The sequence below is a fragment of the Bubalus kerabau genome, chromosome 11 (genome assembly GCF_029407905.1).
Source record: "Bubalus kerabau isolate K-KA32 ecotype Philippines breed swamp buffalo chromosome 11, PCC_UOA_SB_1v2, whole genome shotgun sequence".
NCBI classification, from domain to species: Eukaryota; Metazoa; Chordata; class Mammalia; order Artiodactyla; family Bovidae; genus Bubalus; species Bubalus kerabau.
The window spans coordinates 3,636,974-3,655,729 of NC_073634.1; the positions used below are offsets into that span (position 1 = coordinate 3,636,974).

At 37.4% G+C, this 18,756-nt stretch overlaps 1 protein-coding gene across 2 annotated transcripts in view; it reads left to right on the forward strand.

The window, feature by feature from the left end:
- Positions 1-18,756, forward strand: part of ANAPC1 (anaphase promoting complex subunit 1) — a 99,157-nt gene that overhangs the window by 57,593 nt on the left and 22,808 nt on the right. For both annotated transcript variants that reach the window (XM_055539294.1, XM_055539293.1), the window contains exons 30-38: positions 2,816-2,907; positions 4,210-4,344; positions 4,520-4,602; positions 5,656-5,734; positions 6,520-6,594; positions 12,440-12,516; positions 13,080-13,170; positions 13,266-13,319; positions 14,165-14,358. In XM_055539294.1, the coding sequence (XP_055395269.1) occupies positions 2,816-2,907; positions 4,210-4,344; positions 4,520-4,602; positions 5,656-5,734; positions 6,520-6,594; positions 12,440-12,516; positions 13,080-13,170; positions 13,266-13,319; positions 14,165-14,358 (880 nt within the window). The remainder of the gene's footprint in view (positions 1-2,815; positions 2,908-4,209; positions 4,345-4,519; positions 4,603-5,655; positions 5,735-6,519; positions 6,595-12,439; positions 12,517-13,079; positions 13,171-13,265; positions 13,320-14,164; positions 14,359-18,756) is intronic.

An 18,756-nucleotide genomic window follows, 5' to 3' on the forward strand; every position in this document is an offset into this window, starting at 1 on the left:
AAGTAATGTCTCTGTTTTTTAATGTGCTGTCTAGGTTGGTCATAACTTTTCTTCCAAGGAGCAAGCGTCTTTTAATTTCATGGCAGCAGTTACCATCTGCAGTGATTTTGGAGCCCAAAAGAAGTCTGTCATGGTTTCCATTGTTTGCCCATCTATTTGCCATAAAGTGGTAGGACCAGATGCCATGATCTTAGTTTTCTGAATATTGAGTTTTAAGCCAACTTTTTCACTCTCCTCTTTCACTTTCATCAATGTGCTCTTTAGTTCTTCACTTTCTGCCATAAGGGTGGTCATCTGCATATCAGAGGTTGTTGATATTTCTTCCTGCAATCTTGATTCCAGCTTGTGCTTCATCCAGCCCAGCGTTTCTCATGATGTACTGTGCATATAAGTTAAATAAACAGGGTGACAATATACAGCCTTGACGTACTCCTTTCCCTATTTGGAACCAGTCTGTTGTTCCATGTCCAGTTCTAACTGTTGTTTCCTGACCTGCCTACAGATTTCTTAGGAGGCAGGTCAGGTGGTCTGGTGTTCCTATCTCTTTCAGAATTTTCCACAGTTTGTTGTGATTCACACAGCCAAAGGCTTTGGCCTAGTCAGTAAAGCAGAAGTAGGTGTTTTCCTGGAACTCTTGCTTTTTCGATGATCCAGTGGATGTTGGCAATTTGATCTCTGGTTCCTCTGCCTTTTCTCAATCCATCTTGAACATCTGGAAGTTCACGGTTCATGTACTGTTGAAGCCTGGTTTGGAGAATTTTGAGCATTGCTTTGCTAGCATGTGAGATGAGTGCAATTGTGCAGTAGTTTGAGCATTCTTTGGCATTGCCTTTCTTTGGGATTGGAATGAAAACTGACCTTTTCCAGTCCTGTGGCCACTGCTGAGTTTTCCAAATTTACTGGCACTTCAGTGCATCACTCAACTGGAATTCCATCATCTCCATTAGCTTTGTTCATAGTGATGCTTTCTAAGGCCCACTTGACTTCACATTCCAGGATGCCTGGCTTTAGGTGAGTGATCACACCATCGTGATAATCTGGGTTGTGAAGATCTTTTTTGTACAGTTCTTCTGTGTATTCTTGCCACCTCTTCTTAATATCTTCTGCTTCTGTTAGGTCCATACCATTTCTGTTCTTTATTGAGCCCATCTTTGCATGAAATGTTCCCTTGGTATCTCTAATTTTCTTGAAGAGATCTCTAGTTCTTCCCATTCTATTTTTTCCCTCTATTTCTACTATAGTGGTGAAATAAGTTATTCTCAAAATAAAATTTCCTGTTACCAAAATATATAATAGCTTAACTGATTGGTCTGAGAAATAGTCAGAAGATCCTCAGGACTGACTTTAAAAAGTTATTCATTTATGGGGTAGTATACATTCTTTCGGAGAAGGCAGTGGCAGCCCACTCCAGTACTCTTGCCTGGAAAATCCCATGGATGGAGGAGCTTGGTAAGCTGCAGTCCATGGGGTCGCTGAGGGTCAGACACGACTGAGTGACTTCACTTTTACTTTTCACTTTCATGCATTGGAGAAGGAAATGGCAACCCACTTCAGTGTTCTTGCCTGGAGAATCCCAGGGACGGGGAAGCCTGGTGGGCTGCCATCTATGGGGTCACACAGAGTCGGACACGACTGAACTGACTTAGCAATAGCAATAGCGATACATTCTTTGGCTGTATCATGATGATATCTAATGCCAGTATCACACATGTCTCACAGCCTTAGCTCTTTCATCTTGTATATAGAAGATTGTATATTACCTGTAAAAGATTCATGTGGATTCATAGGTATATGCTCTTTGTATAATTAGTCACTATATACATACCATTTTTGTACTGCCCTTTTCATATATTATTGTCAAAAATGGCTTTTAAAATTAATTTTATATTGTATAATAGCTCATTGAGTTGATGTTCTGTAAATTGCCCAATCATTTTCTTATTTTCAGGAGTTTTAGGTGGTTTTTAATTCTTTGCTGTTAAGCAATAAACATTTTACTGATTGCACATGTGTAATTGTTTTGTTCTCTTAAAAAATTTTTTTTTCCTAGGGATGAAATTCTAGGAATGTGAACTTTTTTTGGGATGTATTATATGTATAATATAATACATTTTGCTGCATTAAAGGGGGTGGAGTTAGAATTAAAGGGTACTTTTTAAAAGTGTGAATTTTACATCTAGTCAGACTTTTGGCATCAGTACAGAAAAATTCTATCATAGTAAAGCTCAGTATTATCTAGATTCAAAATAAGTGTCTGGATCTGGAAGTTGGTGATGGACAGGGAAGTCTGGTGTGCTGCAGTCCATGGGGTTGCAAAGAGTTGGACATGACTGAGTGACTGAACTGAACTGCATAGTTAAGAATTAAAATTCTTAAATACTTGAAGTGTCCTTCCTGTTCATTATCAGTATTTGAACATGTGTTCACCGCATCTAATGAATGGATTTGAAAATAGTAAAACAAGAACAAAAGGAAAGAGGAAAGAAATTACAAATTAAAGCTTTTTTGAGCATTCCTCCCATTTAAAATTTCTTCCTACTTTTTGGTAATTTTTTTTGGTTTTATTATAAAGCCCAAGGTTTTGCAGTATTTTAAGGTCATTCCTTTCAAATTGGCAAATTAGAAGAACCGTGTTTAGGTTTTATTTTGTAGTAAACCAGAAGTCGTGGACATTTGTGAGAACGTCAGATCTTTCTCAGTGGGATTATATTGAATTCATAGCTCTTAGGCAACTTACTGGAAAGTTAGCTCTAAAACTTCTACGACTTAGGCTCTTAAGAGACCAGCTTGACCTGCGTTGCTTTGTGTTTTATAGGACGGCCCCCTGGTCCAGAAATGGAGTACTGCACCGACAGAGAATCTTACTCGTTGGCTGCTGGTTTAGCCCTGGGCATGGTTTGCTTGGGGGTAAGCAGAGCTCATGCCTTCAGATGCTTTAGTGACAACATCTGCTTGTCGAGACAAATGACCTTGCCACATTACTCTGAATACTGCTCTGCCTTAGCTGACCCTGATTCTGAGCTCTTTTCTTCTTTCTGGATGTTTCTCTAAGTGTCAGATTTGGGAATGGAGAGAAATTATAGTGAAGAGTAGGGCTTTCAGGTTTCTTGACCCCAGCTTAGATGTAAGTGTTTATGAATGAACCCTAGGAATGAAATTTGTTAGACAGATTTCAAGACATAAGATGAAGAAGTGACAGCCCTCTTAGTCAGAAACCAGTGAAAACATGAGTCTGGTGGGAAGCGTCAAGAGTCTGTAGAAGTTACTAGAGATAAACCAGAGTTGTCTTTTGGCACCCTGATACCCCAGAAGGTCGCCCCGCTAGCAGCTGTTTTGTTACAGAATGCAGTATCACTCTGACCCATCTTTAACCCCATTCAGGAGACACAGTATAGAATTACCATAAACATTTCATTAAATGACTATGTCAGCTGGAATGTGGGTTCTTTGATTAAAGATTGTGGGTTCCAATACAGGGTTATACTGAAACTAAATTATATAAAGAAAGCTGTCAGTTAGGTTTTTGACACTTCACATCTGACACATGAGTTGAGGAGGCAGATGATACAATGAAACAAGCATCGCACTGAGAATTGGGACCTGAGTTCTGGTTGTGACCAGAGTCTCATCATTTAACTACCGTATTGTTGGTAGTTGAGCGCCTCCCTAGACCGGGACCAGGCTGCTCTTTAGTAGCCGTGTGACCGTCGGTGCGATCTGGGTGCCTCCTTTTCTCACCTGTAAAACAGCAGCTATTTGATAGGCTTGTCATCATATTAAGTAAGTTGAACCCATGTTAAACACACAGAATTGCGCCTGGAAGAAAGTTAAGTGTTCAGAAAGTTATTTTTATTACTATGGTTATTGTTGTTGGAATAGTTCATAGGCACAATAATGAAGGGATTGAGATGTTTATAGTTCAGGTTTCATTTACCTAACAATTTCTTTAGCTGTTAGTAAAATTAAGTATATTTTGAAGCTTCTGTGTATTTTATGGAATGAAAGTATTAATTTGTCTGCATGAGTATTATATAATTTTTAATGTGAATTATTAGTAGACTGAGTGTTAACTCATGAGAAATGTTTATTTTAATTGATTAAAAAACCTGAATACCTGGCTTTGAAGTTACTCGATGCTTTGTCATGGGCGTGTGTTCGGGATCTTAGTCTGTAAAATCCCCTTTCACACCCTGTTCCTTTGTTCTCCAGCACGGCAGCAACCTGATAGGGATGTCGGACCTCAACGTGCCCGAGCAGCTCTATCAGTACATGGTTGGAGGCCACAGGCGCTTTCAAGCTGGGATGCACAGAGAGAAACATAAGTCACCGAGTTACCAGATCAAGGTAGGTCCAGATCAAGCAACAGATCAGAGTTCTGGAAACTAAGGAATTAGTTTAAGAAATGGTAGTTTTCGTATCAGCATTTGTAGATATGTTAACTTTAAGCATGGGTAGCATTCAGAAGGATTGTAGAGTAATTCAAAGCTCTTTTACACAAGTAAACTTTTTCTTTTGATAGGAAGGAGATACCATAAATGTGGATGTGACTTGTCCAGGTGCCACTCTCGCTTTGGCCATGATCTACTTAAAAACCAATAACAGGTACCGTGTCTGCCCACCCATCCCTTGCCATGACAGTCACTGCCTGGCTGACCTCAGTTGATTTTGAGTTGCTCCTTTGCCTAATCGTGTCTGACTTTTGCCACCCCATGGACTGTAACCCGCCAGGCTTCTCTGTCCGTGGGAATTTTCTGGCAAGAATACTGGAGTGGGTAGCCATTTCCTCCTCCAGGGGATCTTGCTGACCCAGAGATCGAACCCACATCTCTTGCATGTCCTGCATTGACAGGCGGGTTCTTTATCACTAGCCACCTGGGAAGCCCAGCTCTGACCTCAATAGCGACACTAAACTACCTTACTGTGTTTATCTTCAGGAAAACTGTGCTAGATCAGCCTGACTCCAGTGCTGTTAGATACGGCCAGTTATTTTATATCTGACAATACGGTTACCAATTCCTATTCATTTTTATAGTTGACATCACTGACAATCAGTGTCCAAATTCCTTTTCATTGATTTTGCATGTTTTGAGAACTGATGAAATCAGAGAGACTTAGCATTGTTATAGTCCTGGTTCCCATCCATAAAAATGGTTTCTGCTTAATTCAAGAGCTTTCTTAACGACCATACCTTCTGCTTTCCCAACCCCAATGACTAGTGTTGGCACTTGAAAGTTGATGTTTGGCATTTTATTCTTTTATATTTTGCATAGAAGAGTAAGTTGGGTTTTGAGTCTTTTGATTTAAAAACACTGTCTGAGATTCAAGAAATTTTTCAATATTGTAAATTCCTTTTTTAGACAAAGTGAGTGTTAGCAAAATTAAGGGTAAAAGCAGATTTATTCATCTACTGTTTAGATGAAAGTATACGTCATTGCCTTCTTGGCACCGGAGATGTTTCAGTGAATAAAACAAATACTTAGCTTATAGTAAGGCATACATATGTACCAGATATTACTTTGGAGGATGTGAAGTATTGTGAGAAAAAAATAGAGCGGTAGTTGGAGTGGAAAGAAAATTCCTGAAATCTGTCTTGTGATTCTTGACTGTCTACTCTCTTCTTGAGCAATAATGCTTGCTGGCATCCACCACCAACAGGTCCATCGCAGACTGGCTCCGCGCTCCAGACACCATGTATTTGCTGGACTTCGTGAAGCCAGAATTCCTCTTGCTTAGGGTATGGTACTTCGCAGTTTTTCATTTCTCTTAATTTGAGGAATCTATATAAAATGTCTCCGTAAGCGAGCCTTTACTGTTAATCCGTCATGTATGTGTATAACTGGTAGTGTTCTTTTGAATATTCCCAAATATAGCTGTAGGAATTGCTAAATAAAGCAACCACATTGATATGTAATACTTGAAGTAACATTTTAACTTTTCACATTATTATTCAAACTTCCTAATGAGCAGCGACTCAGTGGGGCTTCATTACTACTTTATTTTACATTTTTTTCATTATTTTTAGGAATGCAGTAATACTATTAAAGGTATAGTTTGTGACAGTAATTGTTTGACATAACTACCTCAAACTTTTCCTCTTGATATTTAAATGTATGTTTTTAGCATATGATAGGCTTTAAATTCTGTAGACTGATTCTTTTCCTTATGGCTTTTCATTTATGGGGCAAGTTTTAAAAACTTTTCTCCAACTCCTCCAAACTTCGATGATGAACAACTCAATTTTAGATTTTTTTGTGATACCTCTATTGGGTTGGCCAAAAGCTTCACTTGAACTTTTCTGTAACATCTTATGTAAAAATGTGAACAAGCTTTTTGGCCAACCCAGTAAACTTTCAGTTTGTTTTAGTGAGTGGCTTCGGTTGATATTATATACTTAGCTTTATTTTGAAAATTTCCATCAGTTGGGAACTGATTCTTAAATTGTTCTGTTACTGGTATTAGCATTACAAAATCTGTGAACTTCCCCTGCTGTAATGAATTTTTTTGTATTTCATTTTTAAGACGCTTGCTCGATGCCTGATTTTGTGGGATGATATTTTACCAAATTCCAAGTGGGTTGATAGCAACGTTCCTCAAGTACGTACGTATGATAAATATTATTTTATTTTTAATCATGTAAAATTATGATTTATTGTGGGATTTTATAAAATCCTATAAAATACTACTTCTTTTGAAGACAATATTGATGATTATGGTATTTCTTCAAAACACAGGAACTTTCATTTTAAGATTGTATGTTGAGCACAGACCACAGCCTTCCTTAAAGAAACCTAAGTGTTTTTGACATTTTTATTCTAGTTAAGTATGCATTTATCAAAGTTACTACTTTGTGACAATTTTTTATCTTGTATATAATAAGTTGTTTTAATTATTTTATGGCATATTTACCCAGTAAGCCAAGTAGTTAAAAGAATAAGCAGACTCTTGTAAAAACCCCAAATATTGTAAATATTGTAACTAAATTTTGCCCTTTAATTAACTGTCCATGTCCTTGTTACTGTTTTATTTGGAAAATAAATCCTTAAGAGTGCTAGAATGCTTCTCCAATGTTTTAATAAGAAAATTCCAAAATAAAGGTTGAAAGAATGTTATACAAACACTAGTACATCCAGTTAGCTACTGCAATTAATATTTTACTGTATAAGCTTGCCTGATGTAGAACGTTTTATTAATGGAGTCACAGTATAAACCCTTTTGTATAAGACTTCTTTCATTCAGCATGATTTTGAGAAACTACTGAGTGTATCAGTAGTTCAGCCTTTGTTGTTAAGTAGTATCCTATTGTATGAATATACCACAGTTTCTTTTTCCATTCTCTTTTGAGAATTCTCTTCTCTTTTCCCATTCACACCTGGGTTGGTTCTGGGTTTCAGTTATTATCAAGCTACCATAAATATAGTTTGTGGACTTATATTTTAATTTCTCTTGAGTGTTTACTTAGGATTGGAGCTACCTAGGCATAGAGTGGACAGTATGTTTAGTGTTCTAAGGACAGTAGACTTTTCTCTGGAGACGCTGTGCCTTTTTACCCTTGGAGCAGTGGTGTGTGAGAAAGCTGCCTGCTGCCTGTCTTGCCGGTGCTGTTAGTCTTTAATTTTAGCTCTGCTCGTTAATACATAATGATATCTTCCTGTAGTTTCATTTTGCATGTTGAGAAAGTTTTTATTTGCTTATTGCTTCTTCATATATCTTTTTTATGAAGTGTCTATATCTTTTTCCCATTTAAAAAAAGTTTTGTGGGTCTTACTGAGTTGCTGGAATTTTTAATATATTCTGGAAACCTGTCCTTTATCAGATAAATGTTTTGCAGATATCCCTCCTAACCTATGGCTTGCCCATTCATTTTCTTAGTAACATTTTTGATGAGCATGAAATTTTAAAAATTTGATAATGCCTAATTTATCAGTTTTCAATTTTATACTTATTGCTTTTTTGTATCCTTGGGAAAAAAAATTTGACTAACCTGAAGATTTTTTTCTAAAACCCAGTGTTTTGGCTTTTATGTATAATTATATAGTTTATCTCAGTAATTTTGTTTATGATGTGAGATTAAGGGTTAAGGCTTCCGTGTTTTAAAAAATACAGATATTTAGTTGCACCAACATTATTTGTATTCCTTCTTTTCCTTATTGTATTCCTGTGACTCCTCTGTCAAAATCAGATGACTGTTGTATTTTATACCATTTCTACAGATTGCATAGTTTCTATGAATTTATGTTCACTTACTCTTTTTCAGGCATTTCATTTTCCTATTTAAGTCCATTAAGTGAATTTAAAATTTTCATTTTTGTACTTTGCTGTTGTAAAATTTGCATTTTTCCTTTATAAGTAATTTCTACTTTTTCTTTTTTTAATATAACTTTTTTTAAAGTTTCATACTTTTTGTGATGAGATTTTCTGTCTTTTCATTATGAGCATATTGTCCTTTCAGTTAGAAGAGCTGCTTTAAAATCCTTCTCTTCTCATGCCAAGAGTGTGGTCATTTCAGGATGATTTTCTATGGTCTTTTCTCCTGGAAGTATGTCGCATTTCTTTTTCTTATGTTAAGTAATTTTGATTTGTGTCTGAAACATTCTGCATGTTTGTTTTTTTTTAAACCCATGTATTTGGAAATTAAATGTCCACTTTTAAATGATGGCTAAGAAGCCATGACAAGGAAAATTAGAAAATATGTGTAACAGAGTAAAAATGTGCATGTTGCTTTTTAAAGACTCTAGTTCCTGTTGTATTCCTCTAAGGAGTGTTGATACATGTGTACATACATGCATACTTATCTTTATGTGTGTGTACAAGCTGAAACTCCAGTACTTTGGCCACCTCATGCGAAGAGTTGACTCATTGGAAGACTCTGATGCTGGGAGGGATTGGGGGCAGGAGGAGAAGGGGACGACAGAGGATGAGATGGCTGGATGGCATCACTGACTTGATGGACGTGAGTCTGAGTGAACTCCAGGAGTTGGTGATGGACAGGGAGGCCTGGCGTGCTGCAATTCATGGGATCGCAAAGAGTCGGACACGACTGAGCGACTGAACTGAACTGAACTGAACTGAACACATAAATATGTATACATACACACAAAAATCATTTTGCTTTAAAGCAGCAGTTAATTTACTTGGAATCAAATGTCAAACCCTGTCTCTTGGGTGCCAGTTCTAGTCTCAGTTGAGTTCTTTAATTCTGTGGGGCCTGGGTCTGCCCTGGTCACATATGATTCATGGGCTAGGCAGACATTTAACTCCTTGCATATTTAGATGTCAAAAGTAGCAGTTCTTCTGGAAAGTATGCTTTAAAATGTACATTGTAGGATGAAATTATACTTTTTCTTCCATTCCTTCATTCAGCATATGTTTGTTGATCCTTTGCAAATGCAAGACACCATCCTAAATTCCATGCTACATTTAAGATGCATCTGACATGTAGACTGATTTTGAGAAAACTTTAGTTTACTAAGTTTAGTTTTTTTTTAGTTTTCAAAGTGAGGTTAAGCATGTACACAAATAACTATTTTCAAATGGAAAGTGAAAATTCATGTAAGTTCTTTTTTTATATAACTTCTATTTTTAAAGTTTTGTGGAAATGTAGTCCTTGGACTTTTAATATAGTTATCTCTCTGACATTCCTTTTCCTTCAGACTTAATAATTTTAAATTTGGTCTTTATTATATTAGGGTTACCCAGTAGGATATATAACAAGTTCACAGTTCTATTGTTGATATGCCTGTCTCTCTACTTTCTCCTGGTTCCCACCCAGTCATCTCATTGATTCCGTAGCAGGGCTGCTTATAGGGAGCAACTTAGCATCAAAAATGGGTTAAAAAGGTCACTTTATAAACTGTTTATTTGTTTGAACTTAAGGCATGTATCAAATATAGTAACTAACAGCTTCATAAAAAAGCTTTACTCTGCAGCCTGTTTATCTTTTTATTTCTTTCTTTCTTTCTTTTTTTTTTTTATTCACTGTTGTGCTAGTAATTGTTCAAGTATTGCCCCCAGTGTATGGGTGGGAGCGATGTACTTTTGATTATTTGTGTGTCAGGAGACCTCAAGGCCAGTTACCATATCTTTTCCATCTTTCATTCCTAGCAACTCGCACACAGTAGCTAGAGCTCAGTACCTCACTGTTACGTTGAAAGAGGACAGACTGGTCCCAAACCACCCTTGCTAGTAAGAGGTGGGGCAAAACTTAAACTAGCTGTTAGGCCTTCAGAGCTTGAGATTTTTCTTTTTTTTTTTTTACTATTTATTTATGTTTATTTTGTTGTGCTGGGTCTCAGTTGCGGCGTGCGGGATCCTCGGTCTTTGTGTTGTGGCATGCAGGATCTCCATTTGTGACATGCAGACTTTTAGTTGCAGCATGTGGGATCCAATTCCCCTACCAGAGATCGAACCTGGGCCCTCTGCACCGGGAGCGTGGAGTCTTAGCCACTGGATACCGGGGAAGTCCTGAGAGCCCAGGATTTTTGTCTTATTCCCTAGTGGTCCAGTGGCTAAGACTCCACGCTGCCAGTGCAGGCGGCCCGGGTGTGATCCCTGGTCAGGGAACTAGATCCCACATGTTGCAACTGAAAGATCCTACATGCCACAACTAAGACTTGGCACAGCCAAATAAATAAAGATTAGGGGAAAAAATGAGCAGTTTGGTGGTCTTTTGTTCATTCCTGTGTGCCTCAGCCTGCTTATAAGTGATTACGTTTCCCTTTGCGCCTTAAATGTTTTACTATTTTTTTAAACTTATGAGGCCGTAGAAAAAATAACAAGGGCTAGGCTGAAGAGTGTGTTCCCCGCCCCCCGCACACAGTTATTATAACTCAGGTTTTTAGTGATGCTTTCAAGTGGTTTATGATCAAGTGTGGTCTTGTGATAGGAATGGTACAGATCTATAATAGTGATAATAGCAGCTAGCACAAAGAATATGTGCCAGGTATTAATTTTAAGAGCTTTGAGTAGGTTAAGTCTTCTAATTCTCACAGAAACCTAGAAGGTAGGAATATGATTTTGCTTGTTTTACAGAGATGGTTCAGGGCTAATGTGTGGCCCTGCTTCGATTAGAACCTAGGCCTTTAAGTGCCAGGCTATATGCTTTTTAAGATAAAAAGGAGCTTGTAACTGCCTGCTTTCAAAATAGAAATATTTGATTCCTGTATGATATTATTGCTAATTTATATAATGAATGTTATAATTAGGTTATCCATGTATATATTAACTGCTCACTTTGGGGTTATATCAGTTTTTCAGAATGTCATTCAATTTCTAAGTAGATACATTCCAAATTAAAAATAAAGACAAGAGGAAGAAAGATGGAAGTAGTTATCAGCCTGTATTACATAGCCAACGTAATTGCTTACCACATTGAGATTATGAAAGGGAGAAGGTATTTCAAGGTTTTTTTTTTTTATTATTTGGTGGTGCTAAGTATATAAGAAGATTGTATCATAAGCGACTCTGAATACTTACTGGTTTATTATAGAAAGCATCCTGAAATGTCTTCTAAAAAGAGTAATAGGAATAAATCTTCATAGTTTTTCTTCTATGTGCTTGCATTCATAAGTTTCAGAAAATGTATAGCTTTATCTTTTTTATTTGTATTTAAGTGAAGAGAAATCAGTTCGTGGTTTTAAAGTTAGATATTCTCTGTATTTTTTAAAAAATAAATTCCTGTTCATATAAAAGGAAAGGGATGGGTTTCTAAACAATAGTTAACAAATTAACATATTGACAGTTTGGGTGACTAATATGGTAACTAACCTTATCTTTGGTAGGAAGGTAGGCTCAATACTGAAAACATTCATGAGTCTGAATAGTGGAGACATTCATATGTCTCTGGTTAAGAGTTCTCTCCAACTGCCTTTTTCTACTTTCCCACTGCTTCCCCTCACTCCTGCCCCAGGTCTCCTGTGTGGCCATCGTCTTTGGATTTCAGTTTACTGGCGTGAAATATTACTGCTCTGTGCAATGGCACCCCACTCCAGTACTCTTGCCTGAAAAATCCCATGGACAGAGGGGCCTGGTAGGCTGCAGTCCATGGGGTCGCAGAAAGTCGGACACGACTGAGTGACTTCACTTTCACTTTTCGCTTTCATGCATTGGAGAAGGAAATGGCAACCCACTCCAGTGTTCTTGCCTGGAGCATCCCAGGGATGGGGGAGCCTGTGGGCTGCCGTCTATGGGGTCGCACAGAGTCGGACACGACTGAAGCGACTTAGCAGCAGCAGCAGCAGTCCAGTTTATATTTGTTCAGTCCTGTTGAGGTATTTGCCCCATCTTAGATCTGAAATTGAATTGCAGTCAGTGTGATTAAAATATAGGCCTTTGAATGAGATGGTTTGGAAATATGACCATAAGCAGTATGTTGTTATTCAAATTACTAGATACTCGTAACTTAAATGTTAATATCCAAGTATTCTGCTTTCTGTCTTGACAGATTATAAGAGAAAATAGTATCTCTCTCAGTGAGATTGAATTGCCTTGCTCAGAGGATTTGAATTTGGAAACTTTGTCGTAAGTCCTGAAACATCTAATACACATTAGCTACTCCAGTGTCTGTCAGATAAATGAGTTGAAATTAAAAAAAAAAAATGAGTTGAAATATATTGTGCAAGAGAAATGCTGTCCTTGATTTGAGTAATTATTCTAAATCCACCATGTTCCTAACCATGGTTTATCAGATGTTCACCAGTTTGTTTTTTTATTTAGCTCTCTAAAGCATAGAATTTTTACCCTCATAAACTGTATCAGAGATTTAACTTATGTACATTCCTTTTTTATCCTTTTCATTAAAAAAAAATTCTCTGATTGTTAGAAACTATCTTCTTTGGCTGCATATGAGACAGTGCAGGCATGAGGCAGACTTTATCAGCTAGAGCCACATGGTGCTTCTGCTTAAGGAAAGCAGACGGAAACCTGCCAGTTGATTGAGTACAGGCACACTTGAGCATTCCCAGAAGTAAAGAAACTAATTTAGAGAACAGGAGTATTTATTATTTGTGTCCCCAGATAATAGTAATAATGAATTTTAAAGCAAAACAAGGAGAGTACTTCAATCTGTTGTGATCTGTTTTCAGGCAGGCACATGTCTACATCATTGCAGGAGCTTGTTTGTCTCTGGGTTTTCGATTTGCTGGCTCAGAAAACTTATCAGCATTTAACTGTTTGGTAAGAAATATCTTCCACTACTCTGTTCTGTTTTCTTTTTTACAGAGCCTTAGTATGTGTCTTTTAACCTTAAATTTTTTTTGTTTTTTTTCCAGCATAAATTTGCAAAAGATTTTATGACTTATTTGTCTGCACCTAATGCTTCTGTAGTAAGTCTTTTTATGATGGTTCTCCTTGGGAATAAAATTAAACTTGAAGAAAATTCACTGATAATTCAACTACTTATGTGTTGCCAAATATCTGTACAGTGTTTGAATTTAGAATGGGAGGTTTGAGGCTTTGGCTCATCTTTGTATTTTAGTTCTGGGATATTAGTTGGTTGAGAATGTGACTACCCTTAAAGGCATTTATTTCTTATGATGAGAGAATAATTAAGAAAAGCCATGACCTTCATGGATTGTCATATCTTATGCCATTCTCAGTACTAAATGTTGATAACTGCTTGTTGGAAAAATTACTTAGAAAAAATACAGTTCCTATTGAGGATTGCTGCTCTGATGATAGTAAGACCACAAGGTTTTATTTCCTGGTTAAAAAAACATTTAATTAACATTATTTATATTAGAAAATTCGCAGCATCAAAAAAATCTAAAGGTAGTCAATAAGTGGATTATGGTATGTCTACACTGTTATATAAAGGAGCTATCAACAGCATGTTGTGTAAGAATTTTTACTAGTGAAGATCGCTTATAATAAAATAGATTAAAAACTTAAAAATACTATATGTAATAATATCTCAGTTTCATTTAAAAGATAGATACTATAGGTAAGATTTGGGGAAAAAGCCAAAAGTTGATAGCTTTTAGTATTCCAAGTAATTGTTATTTCCTTCTTGATACCTTATTGTCTGAATTTTCCACCTGGAACTTAAATTTCATAATCAAAGAAAATGTTTCTTCAGAGTTTTTAAGTTGTGAACATCTGTAGTCTAATGCTGGCTGCTTTAGTTTTATGTAGCACAGCTGATGTGGTGTGGCATCTTCCGTGTCTCCAGACAGGTCCTTACAACCTGGAGACTTGCCTGAGCGTGGTGCTGCTGTCTCTCGCCATGGTGATGGCTGGCTCGGGGAACCTGAAGGTGCTGCAGCTTTGTCGCTTCTTACACATGAAAACAGGTGGTGAAATGAACTATGGTTTCCACTTAGCCCATCACATGGCCCTCGGACTTCTATTTTTGGGAGGAGGCAGGTAATATAGTTTAACCATCAATTAATTTATGCCCCACTATGGGGGCCTTCCAGAGAAGGCAATGGCACCCCACTCCAGTACTCTTACCTGGAAAATCCCATGGACGGAGGAGCCTGGTTGGCTGCAGTCCATGGGGTTGCTCAGAGTCGGACACGACTGAGCGACTTCACTTCCACTTTTCACCTTCATGCATTGGAGAAGGAAATGGTAACCCACTCCAGTGTTCTTGCCTGGAGAATCCCAGGGATGGTGGAGCCTGGTGGGCTGCCATCTATGGGGTCGCACAGAGTCGGACATGACTGACGTGACTTAGCAGCAGCAGCAGCAGCGTGGGGGCCTTCCCTAGTAGCTCAGTTGGTAAATAATCTGTTTGCAATGCAGGAGACCTGGGTTCCCCTGGAGAAGGGAATGGCAACCCCCTCCAGTACTCTTGCCTGGAGAATTCATGGACAGAGGACCTGGCGGGCTACAGCCCATTGGGTCACAAAGAGTCGGACACGACTGTGCGACTAACTTTTTTTTTCTTTAGGAGTGGTACCATCCTCTCTCTAACACATGTGGCATCACTGCCTTTCTCAGCAGAGTCTGTACTCAGTACTTCATTGTATCACTTCTTGTTTCTCACTCTTGAATGATTTTACTCTTCTACTAAATTGTTGTCTCATAAAAGGCATGAACACTATCAGTCACCAAAGCCTATGAGATTTGCTGTTTTCAATTTTCTTGCTCTCTTTCTATCATCTGTCATTCCTGACCACTTCATCCTTTTATACGACTTCCCTGGCTTTTAATGATGTGTTTTGGATAAAATACACTTACAGAATAGTGTGCAAGTCATAGGGGCATGACTCAATGAACTACCTACAATTTGAGAATCTCTTAGATGTTCGATAGAGCACGATGTCACTCAGAATACCCATCTCCAACTGCTGTGCCCCTTCCAATTTACTGTTACTTTATTCTGCCCAAACATACATGCCGTGTAGGCTTCTGACACGTTAGCCTAGTTTTGAAATTAGAATAGAGTCATATACTGTGTGTCCTCACATACTTTATTTCTTTAGCTCAGCATTGTGTTTGAGGTTCATTCATGTTGCCAGTGGTGTTTATTCATGTCTCAGTGCTGTTGAATCCCATTGTATGGTTTACCAGTTATTCACTTACTCTGTTAGTGATGGATATGCTTGTTTTCTAGTTTGAAACTTATGAACATTCTTGTACGTGTTTTTGATTTTGCTGTGTACAGATCTGTGAGTAGAACTGGGTCATTGGGTGTATATTTCTTTTATATTTCAGTGGATAATGCCATCAGTACTCCAAAAGGGTTTTACCATTTTATATACCCATCAGCATCATATAAATTTCCAGTTGCTCCCCATCCTGGTCAACACTGATGTTGTTACCTTTTATTTTAGTCATTGGGTAGTAGTATCTCATTTTGTTTTGCTTGAATACTGGTATGTGGCACCTTTTTATAGCTTTGATGGCCAACTGAAAGTTTCCTTTGGTGATGGCCAAATCTCTTGCTACCCATTTCCATATTGGTTTATTTATTTAAAAATTTTTATTTGTGGTTTAATGTACATAACATAAAATTTATCATCTTAACTGTTTTTAAATGTCAGTAATATTAGATATATCCACATTGTTGTACAACCAATCTCCAAAGCCTTTTCATTTTGCAAAACTGAAACGCTGTCAGTTCAGTTCAGTTGCTCAGTCGTGTCTGACTCTTTGCGACCTCATGAACTGCAGCACACTAGGCCTCCCTGTCCATCACCAACTCCTGGAGCCTACCCAGACTCACGTTCATTGAGTCAGTGATGCCATCCAACCATCTCATCCTCTGTCATCCCCTTCTCCTCCTGCCTTCAATCTTTCCCAGCATCAGGGTCTTTTTAAATGAGTCAGCTCTTTGCATCAGGTGGCCAAAGTATTGGAGTTTCAGCTTCAACATCAGTCCTTCCATGAACACCCAGAACTGATCTCCTTTAGGTTGGACTGGTCGGACCTCCTTGCAGTCCAAGGGACCCTCAAGAGTCTTCTCCAACACCACAGTTCAAAAGCATCAATTCTCCTGCACTCAGCTTTCTTTATAGTCCAACTCTCACATCCATACATGACTACTGGAAAAACCATAGCCTTGACTGGATGGACCTTCGTTGGCAAAGTAATGTCTCTGCTTTTTAATATGCTGTCTAGGTTGGTCATAACTTTCCTTCCAAGGAGTAAGCGTCTTTTAATTTCATGGCTGCAGTCACCATCTGCAGTGATTTTGGAGCCCAAAAAAATAAAGTCAGCCAGTGTTTCCACTGTTTCCCCATCTATTTGCCACGAAGTGATGGGATCAGATGCCACGATCTTAGTTTTCTGAATGACGAGCTTTAAGTCAACTTTTTCACTCTCCTTTTTCAGTTTCATCAAGAGGCTCTTTAGTTCTTCTTCACTTTCTGCCATAACGGTGGTGTCATCTGCATATCTTAGGTTATTGATATTTCTCCTGGCAATCTTGATTCCAGCTTGTGCTTCCTCCAGCCCAGCATTTCTCATGATATACTCTGCATATATGTTAAATAAGCGGGGTGACAATATACAGCCTTGACGTACTCTGAAGCTCTATACCCGCTAAGCAAGTACTCCTCATTTACCCCCTTGCCCAGTCCCCTGGCAAACACTGTTGCACTTTCTGTTTCTATTAATTTGACTATTCCATATTAGTTTATCATTTTGATTCCAAGACCTTTGTTAGTTCTTCATGTTGTAGTTATCTTCTACTCTGTGGCTTACCTTTTAACTCTCTTAATGTTATCTTTTGATGAACAGAATTGTTAATATTTTTCTTTGATGGTTTGTCCTTTTTTGTCCTTTTGATGAAATATTTCCTTACCCACCAGAAATGAAGATATGCTCTTATTTATCTTCTAGAAGTTTTTCAGCCTTTCCATTCACATTTGGATTTAAAATCTACCCAGAACTGATTTTTCTGTGTTTCCCCCCTCGCCCCTCGCCCCAATTGACACTTTGCTGTTAACAAAAAGTTTATCGTTCCTCCACTGTTCGGCAGCACCGCCTTTGTTGTAGATTCAGTGTCCATGTACATGTGTTTGTTTCTGGGCTGTTATGTTCAGTTGTCTATTTTTCTATACTTGCACAGTACCACAGTTGACTTAATTATTGTAGTTTTTATAATAAGTTTTGATATCCAGTAGAGTAAATCCTCCAAAGTGAGCTATGTTCTTTGAAAATATATTTTTCTGTTCTTGGCTCTCTACATTTTATATAAATAGTGGGATTTGTTTGTGATTTTTCCAAACTAAATAACATTATTAAATATTGATTGGAATTGCATTGAATCTTTCCACTGGTTTGAAGGAATTGAAATCGGACATCGTTGAGTCTTAAAGTCTATGAGTGTAGTGTATCCTTTCATTTATTTAGCTCTAGAGTTTGTGACCTTGGACAACTGACACAATATCTATAAGTCAGTAGTTAGTTTACACTAAGAGAGTGAATTAAACATTGGAACACACCCTTCTGTAAGTACAAAAAGTCAAGATTGTTAAAGATGTGCATTCATTTCCTTTTGACACATTTTGTAGAAGTTTTGTCTTTTAATTGTTTAAAATTAAGAATGGTTAAGGAAATATTATCATAAAAATTCTTTTAAAAATATATTTTCCTTTCCAAATAAGCCTCTTATTTATTTTATTCTCTAAGTCAATCTCATCTTTTGTCATCACATGCTGTAGGACCCTACTTGCATGTTGAGTAGCTTTTCTCCCGTCCTGCCCATCCTGCTGCTGCTCTTCTAGTGACTGACTGTTTTATCTTTGAATGATTGTGTGCACTCTGTGACAAGGTTTACATTTCTCTTAGCATAGTTAACCCTTATGCTTAATCTCAAAATTTCTGACATTAATATCTAATGTTTATCTTTGGATTTATCAGAATGGTAAAGAGAAAATGGCCTAGCTTATGCTCATGTCAAAATAGATGTATTTCCATGTTTTAAATTTTGAAATCTCTTCTTCATAAAATATATATGTGTATAATAAATACTGAATTCTTACTTGATACCCTAATTATTAAAAGAGATAGGGAAAGAGATACGGGGATGTCTACATGTATAGGTATAATAAAAAATATGTATATTGAGTAGTGATCGCAGTGGTGATGTGATGTCCAGAATCATCTTTATTTCAAAGTATTTGTAGGAAAGACTAAAACTTTAGTCACCCTGTTTTTGAGCAACAGTAAAATATTAATTTAAGAAAATCTCAAAAGATTTTACTTTACTAAGAGTGTATGGCCTTTATAAGATAAGTTTATCATACCGATAATGAACAGAACCTTGTTTTTCAAGGAATAGTTGTTTGTTCATTCATTGTAACTTTTTAA